We start from the raw sequence: 13,060 nt of genomic DNA, 5'->3' as shown, positions 1-13,060 counted from the left end.
ATGATGAATATCACAAAAATAAAAGATAAATAAATTACAATTATTTGTAGGACCGAGTGCTTACCGCTTTATCAAAAGCTATAGCTAGTGTAAGGTCCTGGAATTAATTATCCGGTAATTTTGGCATAATTAGAATAATTATTGAGTTGTAAATTAAAATAATTATTTATGCCAAATAAATTCAAGAAGTGTGTTAAAAATATGTATTTTAGAATATCAGAGTTAAAACAATATAAAAATACATATAGAGATTGAAATAGCACACAAGAGCAAATAAATGCAAAACCGAAATTATTGGGCATGTGTTACTATTTTTTTAGTAACTAAATAAACATATACATACACACAACTTAACCTTGAGAGAGAAGAGGAAGAAGCCAATTTCCCAAACCCATTCCTGTAACCCACCTCCATTTTCGTCACCTTCAGCACCTTCAAATTTGAGAGGCCATAACTTTACAGTCCGGCGTCGAAATCTCGAACGGTTTGAGGGGTTTTCTTCCTTACTTCAGTAGCTTCGTTTTGAACCATGAATCGCCACTTTTGATGCTCGTTTCAGCCCGAATCGAGGCATGTTCGTAGCTGCTGCTGTTGGTTCGATTTAGGTGAGATTTAAGTTTAATTCCTTGGAATTTTGTTGTGTGTTGGAGTGGGTTCTAAACCTTGTGATTTCCCTTTAACTCCAGCTCGCTTTCTGAATTTTTCCAGCTAGTTTTCTGAATTTTTCCGCTCGTGAACAGTAACTCCGACGAGTTTCCGGTGGGTTATCGCCTCGAGACCGCTAGCGACTAGAGTAAACTTCGACCTTGTGAGTTCCTAGTCCGAAATTTCAGCTTCTAAGCGTGATAGTAGGCTGCCGAAATTTGGATTTTTACCCATTTTGATTTAATTTGTTTTCGTCGTTCGAATAGTGTTTTATTGACATATTTATTGGATAATTGTTGTAGGTTCGGTCATTGAAAATCTTCGAGGTATATTTTGGCGAGCCTATTAATTATGTCGAATTGTTGTGTTATATTTAAAGATGTTATAGTATGGTTGTTATCATTGGAATTAATCTAAGGATTATCGAGTTGATAATGGTTGTAATGTAAATAATGATGAGTTGTGGAATTATTCGTCTTATTTTATTGTTTTAGGCTAAGAAAAATCAGTTGATCATTCTTGAAGATCATTTTAGTGGTATAGGTATGTTACAGCTCGGTAAAACATAAATTATGTTTAATTGTCATTCTGTGTTACATGGATCGTGTTTATGATTTGTTGACTGTTGTAAATTGTTAAATGTCTTCGTTGTGATCTATGTTTATTATTATGACATATTATTGGCATTTAGCATCGGGTATACAGTTATGACATTCATGTTGAGCCCTATCGTTCTTGTTAGCCATTGTTGATATCCGTTGTTATCTGGCACTGTTGTTTATCTCGGGATCATTGTGTGGCTGATAGGCCTATACACATGAGACCGTAGATGTGATTGAACAATCCCGTGGTTAGTGCAGCCTTTTGAGGTGAGCGCTGGGGTTGTGTCATCTAGTTCGTTATGTTGTGCCATGATTTATGTTATTGTTGTTATTGTTGGACTTTTTTATACCAGAATCCTAACCTCAGTTGTTTACTGGGGGGCTACTCTGGTTGCTATTGGGCACCATGGTAGATCTCCCGAGTCGTTTTGCAGCATCAGGCCGAGGTTCCGCCAGTGGAGCTCGGGATTGAGGTTGGATTGCTTGGTTCTGTTCAGTGGAGTCTCCCAGTTAGTCTATATGTATGTCTTGGGTTTGTTTCAGTCTTGTATTGTAGTTTATTTGCCGGGGAGATGCCCCGTGTATCTGTAGTAGTATTTGGTTGTTTTGTGATGTTCTGAGTCGACTCTGTGATGTTTATGATCTGGTGAGTATTTGGTAAGTTTTAATTTCTGTTTAGTCCTGACCAGTGCGGCTATAGGTTGTTTAATTTCGGTTTTGTTTTAATGACTCTAGTGGAGTATTTATTGATATAAATTGCTGCTTGAGTTTTTCAGGATGTCCTATTTACGGGGAGGTCATGCCGAAACTTTCTAGGCCCTGAGGTCCGTTTTAAAATATTTTAAACCTTTTTCCGCTGCAGTTTTAAGTCAAACCATTATTGTTTGATCATTAATTGTCATTAGATTAAATGAGCCTCACATCTTGGAATAAGAGCGTAAACTGGGATACGCTCGAACTAGAGTCTAGGACACTCGAGTCTTGGCACTAAAATGATTTTTGCGCCTGTGTATGCTACTTGACAACATGCTTATGTTATTATATGATTTGTTTACTTCCATTCTAATTGTTTTGGTGTTTTATCGTATAGAATAGAAGGAGGTGGAGAAATTTCTGTTGATGAGATTTCTCTAGCTCGAGGTCGAGGTCGTGGACGTTGTAGACCTCGTGTCCGTGTTGTTGATTATACTTTTGTTGAGCAAGCTGCTGATCAGCTAGAGCAGCTTAGGATGGATGAATTAGTTGCGCGTTTGCATTCTATGCATCCACCTCGATTCAGTGGTTCAGAGGGAGTTGAGAAAGCTGAGTTATGGCTTTCTGAGATTGAGGAATTGTTTGATTTGATTGAGTATCCTCCAGAGTATCGATTGAGATTAGCTGTGCATCAGTTGAAAGATCGTGCTAAAATGTGGTGGTCTACTACATTGATGACTTTAGATGCTCAGAGGATTGTTTCATCGTGGGATATATTCAAGCTGAAGTTTAAGGAGAGTTATTGTCCTCCATCATTCTACAGTTCTAAGGCTTCTGAGTTTCATAACCTGAAACAAGGCGATATGTCAGTTGCGGAGTATGCAGATTCTTTTTATGCTATGCTGAGATATGCTCCTCATGTTGCTGCAAGTCAGGTTGCAGTTGTTGAAAGTTTTATTGAAGGATTGAACGATCATCTGCACCTTTTTTGTTTCTACCGGTAAGCCACTGAATTATCTTGAAGCAGTGGAAATAGCAAAAAGGGCTGAAGCTAGTCTTAAGAAGAGTGGCAATCGAGTTTCTACCCAACATCATCAGTCGGGGAGACAACAATTCAGTTCATCTGGTTCTGCATCTCTTCGTCCACGTGGGAAGCAATTTAAGAAGCCTGGTTCTAGTTCTTCGAGTTCAGGGAGTTCAGGGAACCGTGGTGGATATCATTACAGTGGCCCTTATTGTGATCACTGTGGAGGCAAGCATTCCAGTAATCAGTTTGTTGGAGTTCAAGGGGTTTGTAATAATTGTGGTCGGCCGGGTCATTTTGCTAGAGTCTGTCCTAGTAAGACGGGGAAATTAGCCCAGGCAGGTAGTGGAGCTCAAAGTAATAGAATTCCAGCAGCGTCCCAGTCTTCCCATCAGCCTAGTCGCCCTTCGCATCAGAGCAGAGGGCAAGGTGGTCAACAGAATCAGTCATATGTTCATGTATTTGCTTTGACTGAGGATGAGGCTCAGGCAGCTCCAGGTACTGTCATTACTGGTAATTGTACTCTATGTGGTTTTATAGCACGAGTGTTATTTGATACCGGAGCATCTCATTCCTTTGTTTCTCATGCATTTGTCATTTCGCATGATCTTCGCACCACTAGTATGAATTCCAATCTATCTGTTGCTACTCCGATGGGCAAAATGGTTATCACTGATAATGTGCTGTTCAATGCGGTTTTGTTTCATAAGGAAAATGTTCTATATCTGAATCTCATAGTCCTACCTATGCATGAATTTGATTGTATCGTTGGTATGGATGTTTTGACTGCAAATCGTGCCACTGTTGACTGTTATCGAGGAATAGTTCGTTTCAGGCCTAGCTTTGCTCCTAAATGGAATATCTATGGCCGTGGTTCTCAAGCCAAAATTCCTGTAGTTTCTGCCATTGAGATGAACCGATTGTTAGATTCTGGTCATGAAGGTTTTCTGGTTTATGCTGTTGATCTATCGCAAGATGAGCGACAGATTTATGATATTCTTGTAGTCCGTGAGTTTCCTGATGTGTTTCCAGAAGAGATTCCTGGTTTTCCACCAGAACGAGAAGTTGAATTCAGTATCGAATTAATGCCAGGAACGGAACCCATATCTCGAGCACCATATCGTTTAGCTCCTGTTGAGCTAAAAGAACTGAAAGAGCAATTACAAGATTTATTGAGTAAAGGTTATATTCGTCCGAGTTCTTCACCGTGGGGTGCACCGATTCTATTTGTCAAGAAGAAAGATGGAACGATGCGGATGTGTATTGATTATCGGCAACTGAATAAGTTTACTGTCAAGAATAAATATCCACTCCCTAGGATTGATGACTTATTTGATCAGTTGCAAGGTACTTCGGTGTACTCTAAGATTGATCTCCGTTCTGGGTACCATCAAGTGCGAGTTAGACAAGAAGATGTGCCGAAAACAGCTTTTCGCACGAGATACGGACACTTTGAATTTTTGGTTATGCCTTTTGGTTTGACCAATGCTCCTGCTGTGTTTATGGACTTGATGAATCGAGTATTTCGTAAATATCTCGATCTTTTGTGATTGTATTCATCTATGATATTCTTGTTTATTCCAAATCCGAGGAAGAGCATGCCAAACACTTGAGGATAGTTCTTCGAATTCTTCAAAAGAAGCAGTTGTACGCCAAGCTATCCAAGTGTGAGTTTTGGTTAGATAGAGTTGTGTTTCTGGGTCATGTCATATTTCAACATGGTATTTCTGTCGATCCAAGTAAAGTGGAAGCAGTTCTGAACTGGGCACGACCGACCAATGTGCCAGAGATTCGTAGTTTCATGGGTTTAGCTGGTTATTATCGGAGATTTATCGAAAATTTCTCAAAGATTGCTAGACCTATCACTCAACTGACTCAGAAAAATCAGATATTCATTTGGTCTGATGAATGTGAGTCAAGTTTTGTCGAGTTGAAGAAGAGATTGACTTCTGCACCAGTTCTTACCATTCCAAGTGGTTCTGGAGGATTCGTTGTTTGTACCGACGCATCAAATCGAGGATTAGGTTGTGTACTGATGCAGCATGGCAGAGTTGTGGCCTATGGTTCTCGTCAGCATGTGTATCATGTTCATGACTTAGAATTGGTTGCTATTGTTTTTGGCTCTCAAGATTTGGAGGCATTATTTATTTGGGGAGCAATTTGTAATTTATTCTAATCACAAAAGCTTGAAGTATCTGTTCTCTCAGTCAGATCTGAATATGAGACATAGACTGTTGGATGGATCTTTTGAAAGATTATGATTGTGAGATCCAATATCATCCGGGAAAAGTGAATGTCATTGCCGATGCTTTGAGTCGTAAGGTTGTTGATATTAATTTATCCTCGATTCATGTTTCTAAGTTACGAGAGGATATTTGCACTTCTGGGTTGGATTTTCAAATCCAAGGTAATGCTGTTTGTGTATCTCAGATTTTTGTTGAGCCAGAGTTGATTCAGATTGTAAAGTCAGCTCAGAAAACTGATGATCAAGTTCTAAAATCTTATGAGTTAGTATCTCAAGGACACCAATCTGGTTTCTCAATTCACTCAGATGATTCTCTTCGATTGGATGGTAGATTGATTGTCCCAGATATTCCTGAATTGCGTACAGCCATCCTTAAAGAAGCTCATTGTACTCGATATAGTATCCACCCAGGAGGGAGGAAAATGTATCATATTCTACGGCCTTAGTTTTGGTGGAAGAATATGAAAAAGGATGTGGCTGAGTTTGTGTCTCGTTGTATGATCTGTCAGCAAGTCAAATCAGAACGAATGAGACCTGGAGGATTACTGCATAGTCTTGAGGTTCCTCAGTGGATCTGGGAGCACGTGGCTATGTATTTTGTCACGCATTTGCCTTGTACTTCTCGTCATTTCGATGCCATTTGGGTGATTGTCGATCGATTATCTAAGTCGGCACACTTTATTCCGTATGAGAGGACGTATTCGTACAAGAAAGTGGCTCGTCTGTATATTGAAAATGTTGTGAGACTTCATGGAGTTCCAGTTGCAATAGTCTCAGATCGTGACCCTAGATTCACATCAAAGTTTTGGACTAGTTTCCAAAAAGAAATGGGTACACGACTTGCGATGAGTACTGCGTACCATCCTCAGACAGATGGTCAGACAGAGCGTACAATCCAGACACTCGAGGATCTGCTTCGAGCAGCGGTCATGGATTTTAAAGACAGTTGGCAGGAAGCTTTACCACTAGTAGAATTTTCCTATAACAACAGTTTCCAGGTGACTATTGGTATGGCTCCTTTTGAAGCTTTGTACGGCAGACGGTGTCGATCACCTCTTTGTTGGGATGAATTTGGTGAGAAGCAGTTGACTGGACCTGACATTGTTCAGGAAATGCATGATAAAGTCCAGTTGATTCGTCAGAGAATGAAAGCTGCCCAAGATCCTCAAGCTAGTTATGCTGACAGACGTCGTCGACCTCTAGAATTTCAAGTTGGAGATTTTGTGTTTCTGAGGATCTCTCTGTTTAGAGGTGTTGTTCGTTTTGGCATGAGGGGTAAGTTGTCACCTCGTTTCGTTGGTCCCTACGAGATTGTTGAGCGTATTGGGACTTGCGCTTATCGTTTGGATTTGCCCCAGTCATTGTCTGGCATCCACGATGTTTTTCATGTTTCTATGTTGCGTAAGTATGAGCCCGATCCGTCTCATGTGATTCAGCCTGATGAGGTTGAACTTGATCTGTCTCTATCGTATACTGAGTATCCTGTTTGTATCTTGGATCATAAAGATAAAGTTTTACGCAATAAAGTTATACCACTTGTACGTGTTCAGTGGTCGAGGCATGGGGTAGAAGAATCAACGTGGGAAACAGAAGAGAAGATTAGATCATCTTATCCATATCTGTTTGATTCTTAGTAATGTATTGTTGGTTTCGTATCGTTTGTAAGATGTATGTGTATAAACAAAAATTTCGAGGACGAAATTTGTTTTAAGGGGTGGAGAAATGTAAGGTCCTGAAATTAATTATCCGGTAATTTTGGCATAATTAGAATAATTATTGAGTTGTAAATTAAAATAATTATTTATGCCAAATAAATTCAAGAAGTGTGTTAAAAATATGTATTTTAGAATATCGGAGTTAAAACGATATAAAAATACATATAGAGATTGAAATAGCACACAAGAGCAGATAAATGCAAAACCGAAATTATTGGGCATGTGTTACTATTTTTTTAGTAACTAAATATACATATACATACACACAACTTATCCTTGAGAGAGAAAAGGAAGAAGCCAATTTCCCAAACCCATTCCCGTAACCCCCCTCCATTTTCGTCACTTTCAGCACCTTCAAATTTGAGAGGCCATAACTTTACCGTCCGACGTCGAAATCTCGAACGGTTTGAGAGGTTTTATTTCTTACTTCAGTAGCTTCGTTTTGAATCATGAATCGCCAATTTTGATGCTCGTTTCAGCCCAAATCGAGGCATGTTCGTAGTTGCTGCTGTTGGTTCGATTTAGGTGAGATTTAAGTTTAATTCCTTGGAATTATGTTGTGTGTTGAAGTGGGTTCTAAACCTTGTGATTTCCCTTTAACTCCAGCTCGCTTTCTGAATTTTTCCAGCTAGTTTTCTGAATTTTTCAGCTCGTGAACAATAACTCCGACGAGTTTTCGGTGGGTTATCGCCTCGAGACCGCTAGCGACTAGAGTAAACTTCGACCTTGTGAGTTCCTAGTCCGAAATTTCAGCTTCTAAGCGTGATAGTAGGCTGCCGAAATTTGGATTTTTGCCCATTTCGATTTAATTTGTTTTCGTCGTTCGAATAGCGTTTTATTGACATATTTATTGGATTATTGTTGTAGGTTCGGTCATTGGAAATCTTCGAGGTATATTTTGGAGAGCATATTAATTATGTCGAATTGTTGTGTTATATTTAAAGATGTTATAGTATGGTTGTTATCATTGGAATTAATCTAAGGATTATCGAGTTGATAATGGTTGGAATGTAAATAATGATGAGTTGTGGAATTATTCGGCTTATTTTATTATTTTAGGCTAAGAAAGTTCAGTTGATCATTCTTGAAGTTCATTTTCGTGGTATAGGTATGTTAGAGCTCGGTAAAACATAAATTATGTTTAATTGTCATTCTGTGTTACATGGATCATATTTATGATTTGTTGACTGTTGTAAATTGTTAAATGTCTTCGTTGTGATCTATATTTATTATTATGACATATTATTGGTATTTAGCATCGGGTATACAGTTATGACATTCATGTTGAGCCCTATCGTTCTTGTTAGTCATTGTTGATATCCGTTGTTATCTGGCACTGTTGTTTATCTCGGGATCGTTGTGTGACTAATAGGCCTATACACATGAGACCGTAGATGTGATTGAACAATCCTGTGGTTAGTGCAGCCTTTTGAGGTGAGCGCTGGGGTTGTGTCATCTAGTTCGTTATGTTGTGCCATCCTGTTATATCGTATCAGCTGTATGGAGGCCGAGTCAGGGGTATTATTCTAGCACAGCTTGGCATACCTCGCATACTTGGCAGGGCGGTTTAGCTGCATGACGATGTAGCTCCCCTGTGTTGTTGCTCGAGCATTATTCCAGTTGTTATCGTACCGTTTGTTGGCTCCTGTTATACCGGTCATTCGTTGAGCCTTTCATGCATTGCATATCACATTTCATTATATGATTATGCATGATTTATGTTATTGTTGGACTGTTTTATATCAGAATCCTAACCTCAGTTGTTTACTGGGGGGGCTACTCTGGTTGCTATTGGGCACCATCGTAGATCTCCCGAGTCGTTTTGCAGCATCAGGCCGAGGTTCCGCCAGTGGAGCTCGGGATTGAGGTTGGATTGCTTGGTTCTGTTCAGTGGAGTCTCCCAGTTAGTCTATATGTATGTCTTGGGTTTGTTTTAGTCTTGTATTGTAGTTTATTAGCCGGGGAGATGCCCCGTGTATCTGTAATAGTATTTGGTTGTTTTGTGATGTTCTGAGTCGACTCTGTGATGTTTATGATCTGGTGAGTATTTGGTAAGTTTTAATTTCTGTTTAGTCCTGACCAGTGCGGCTATAGGTTGTTTAATTTCGGTTTTGTTTTAATGACTCTAGTGGGAGTATATTTTGATATAAATTGCCGCTTGAGTTTTTCGGGATGTCCTATTTACGGGGAGGTCATGCCGAAATTTTTCTAGGCCCTGTGGTCCGTTTTAAAGTATTTTAAACCTTTTTCATCTGCAGTTTTAAGTCAAACCATTATTGTTTGATCATTAATTTTCATTAGAGTAAATGGGCCTCACAGCTAGTGGTAATGGTGCAACTCAAATCTTTTTAACCGCATAGCAGCACAAGCACCATGGTTCGATCGCTCTACCAAGCAGAGACAATTATTGCACCCAACAATCTCCCTCCCAATAATTGCACTCCTTGCTATCAATGGGAATCGAACCTGTGACCTTGGCTCTGAACCAATTGTAGGACCGAGCGCTTGTCGCTTGACCAAAAGCTATTGTAGAACCGAGTGCTTACCGTTTTATCAAAAGCTATAGCTAGTGGTAATGGTGCAACTCAAATCTTTTAAACCGCGTAGCAGCACAAGCAACATGGTTCGATCGCTCTACCTAGCAGGGACAATTATTGCACCCAACATATTTTTTTTATAAACAATTCATAATATAATTAAAATATTTAAAAAATAAGTATTCTAAAATTATTTGCTATTACTAGCATCATCATTATTATTTATTGTTATTATACATATAATTTTTATTAAATATTAATTATTATTGTTCTATTTATTTTTATTATACAATTATTATTATTCGGTTTAAAAGAAACTGTTCAGAACAGTTTAAATGAAGAATACGATTTACCTGATAATTTAGACTTAATGAATAAATGGACTATTCCTAAGATAGATTCTAAAATGATCTATAAGTTAGGAACCTTTGAAAAAATTGGTTTTAAACAGGTAGTTAAAACTATAGAATCATCAGTACCACTTCATAATAATGAAATGGTTATTAGATTGTTAAACAATAAAGATATTTTGCCTTATATGAAGAATTATAGATTCATACATATAGGTTTAATTCAAATTGCTTTTAGACCTTTGACATTAGAAGGACTACCAGAAAGTTTTATAGCAGCTTTAAGAGATGGTAGAAATTTGAATTGGAAACAATCCCTTATGGGAATAATTCAATTTAGTCTGGCTCATGGTCCAGTATACTTTGATTTTTATCCGAATTTATCTTTATCTTTGTCTGATATTAATATATTAGATTCTTTAACATTAAATGTTAAAACTCATGGTTATAATTATACTCCTGGTACAGAAGTTTTATGTATCTGTTATCGTATATATTATAAACCATTATTTACACTGAATCCTATGTGTAAAAGAATAGATAAAAAATTAAATGAAACTATTCTTATAGAAACTAATTTTAATAGATCTAATATTACAACCCGTAGATCTATAAAATGGGAAGAAATTGAATTTCCAGAAAACTGGATAATTGAACAAGTTGTTCCTAGAAATCCTATATTAAATAGAGATTTACAACAGGTTATTCAGAATAATGAAGGATCTGTTCAAATACAGTTCAATAATGAACAAAGAAGATTATTGCCATCTTCTATCTATGCTAGATCAAGATATAGTCATTCTTATATTTCGCCTTTAGATTATTTGGTGGATATTTCTCAAACTTCTAGAGCTACTACTTCTCAGATAAAAGAAGATAATGAGTCTTCTGTACAAGATACAGTAGATGAATTAATTATAAATCAAAACAATATTGTGCATAAAAGTAACTTTCAAAAAGTTAGAGAAGCTGATACAGTTTCAGAAATGAATTTTAGTATTTAATGAATAGTAAAACTAAAATTGATTTTACTAAAGGATCTCTTGCTAGAGCAAGGATCAATGCAGAATTTTATTTACCCAAATGTGAATCTTTTAGAGATTGGTACTTTAAAAGTTTTTCTGAAGATGAATTTGAATATATTGTTTCAGAGTTTTATAAATACTGTGAAAACCAGAATAAATTAATACATTTTGTTCCTTGGTTTTTTAAAACATTTATCATAGATTATATTTCTATTCTTGAAAGAAATTATAAACTTTCTTCTGGACAGATTCAAAGATCTGTTTATCCTACTCAACAATTTTTATTATAGAAAAGAATAATAAAATTTTAAATTTTACTGCTTTTTCAAAATTATTTGAAAATGATATGTTACAGATTACTGTTAAATACATTAATCAGATAATTAAAAAAAAGAATTATACAAATTTGTATCTTACGATAATAGGAGAAGAGATAGTTTCTCTTAAAGATCGTATTGATAAAATTATTCTGGCAATTAATCAAATCAAACCAGATGTACATATATACAGTCTAAAGAAGAAGAAACTAATATTGTTTCTATTGCTACTTCTTCTATTCAATCCCCTCCAGATTTAAAAGATTTTAAATTTAAATCTTCTGTTTCTGATATAGAAAAATTATTAGAAGAAAAATTTAAAAATCTTAATTTGAATACTCTTAATGAAGAGTTTGATAATGATGAGAATCATTCTGATGAAGAAATTAATAAAATTAAATGGGCAGATAAACCTACCTAAAATAAATATTATTATAATAGACCTACTCCCATGGATGTTCTTATTGAAGAACAAGAGTATATATTTGCTAATAGTTATAATGGGAAAAGTATATATGAATGGAATATTGATGGTTTTAGTGATAAGCAAATTTATAATACTGCTCACAGAATGCTTATGTATAGTACTGTGTGTAAAACTTCAGGCAATACTGATAAAAATATTGCTAAAATGATTATATCAGGGTTTACTGACCAACTTAAAGGTTGGTGGGATAATTATTTAAATCGATTCAAAAAAGAAGATATTATAAATTCAATAAAAATTGAGAATAATATTCAATCAGAAAATGTAGTCTATTCATTAATAATGACTATGATTGAACACTTTACTGGTAAATTCACTGATGATAGTGAAAAAATTCGTACTTTATTAAGTAATCTAAAATGTAAAACACTTACTGATTTTAGATGGTATAAAGATACATTTTTATCTCGTATATATGAGATTCCAGATTGTAATAATAGTTTCTGGAAAGCCAAATTTATAGATGGTTTACCTTTTCTATTTGCTGAAAGAATTAGAAAAGTATTAAGAAAGGATGAGATTAATATTTCATATGATAATTATATTTATGGAAATTTAATTAATACTTGCATTAAAGAGGGTTTAGCTCTCTGTAATGAATTAAAATTAAATAATCAAATTAAAAGACAGAATTTACTTGAGAAAAAACAATTAGGTAAATTTTGTGATCAATTTGGTATGGACTTACCTAATAAAGGTAAGAAGAAAATTAAAGAAAAAGATGAAATACTTTATAGAAAGAAAAGACATTTGTCTGATAGACAAAGAGATAAAAAGAAGAAAAGAAAAGAAAGACGTGATTTACGGAAAGAAGAAAATTACAAAAATAAATTAATAATTTGTAGAAAATGTAAAAAGTCAGGACATTATGCTAATCAATGTTGGGCTAAAAACAAAATTAATAATTTAGACATAGATGAAAATCTAAAAGAAACATTATTTAAAATAATAATGGATTTGAATAATAATTCTGACAGTGAAACTGAGAATTCTTCAGAATCTTATATTTCAGAAGAAATACTAGATAGTGGATCAGAAATTTCTGATGATTTAAAAGAATGTAATAATTGTATACAAGAAAAATCTTGTATAAATCATATAAAAGATAAAAATGATGAATTTTATAAACTCATGTCTCAATTTCAGGATTTAAATATTAATGTGTTAACTAATAATAATATTTTAGAATTCCTTAAAATGATTAAAGATCCAGTTTGAAAATCTACAATTATTGATCAAATGAAGAATACTGCTTCAACTAGCAATAATAATAATAATAAAGTATTCGTGCTAAATTATTACCTTACTATGACATGATCTATATTTATTTGTCCTTGGAATCAGATTGAGATAATAAAAGATCTATTTAAATTTTTATAATTTAATGTAATATAAGAGTCTTTAGTTAGAACATAAGGTA

General features: G+C 35.3%; 1 protein-coding gene across 22 annotated transcripts in view; it reads left to right on the top strand.

Moving 5' to 3' along the window:
- Positions 1-13,060, top strand: part of LOC142554148 (uncharacterized) — a 139,496-nt gene that overhangs the window by 40,871 nt on the left and 85,565 nt on the right. For 4 of the 22 annotated variants that reach the window (XR_012822109.1, XR_012822112.1, XR_012822108.1 and 1 more), the window contains exons 1-2: positions 377-605; positions 709-808. Coding sequence is in view for 1 of the 22 variants with exons in the window: in XM_075664810.1 (XP_075520925.1) it covers positions 1,661-1,719 (59 nt within the window). In the remaining 21 variants the exon portion in view is untranslated. The other 18 variants (XM_075664810.1, XM_075664812.1, XR_012822126.1 and 15 more) reach the window with 17 other exon arrangements.

This window comes from Primulina tabacum, chromosome 8 (genome assembly GCF_025594145.1).
Source record: "Primulina tabacum isolate GXHZ01 chromosome 8, ASM2559414v2, whole genome shotgun sequence".
In the NCBI taxonomy this organism is placed as follows: Eukaryota; Viridiplantae; Streptophyta; class Magnoliopsida; order Lamiales; family Gesneriaceae; genus Primulina; species Primulina tabacum.
Note: the sequence above shows the minus strand (reverse complement) of the source record. Positions and strands in the feature narration are given on the sequence as shown.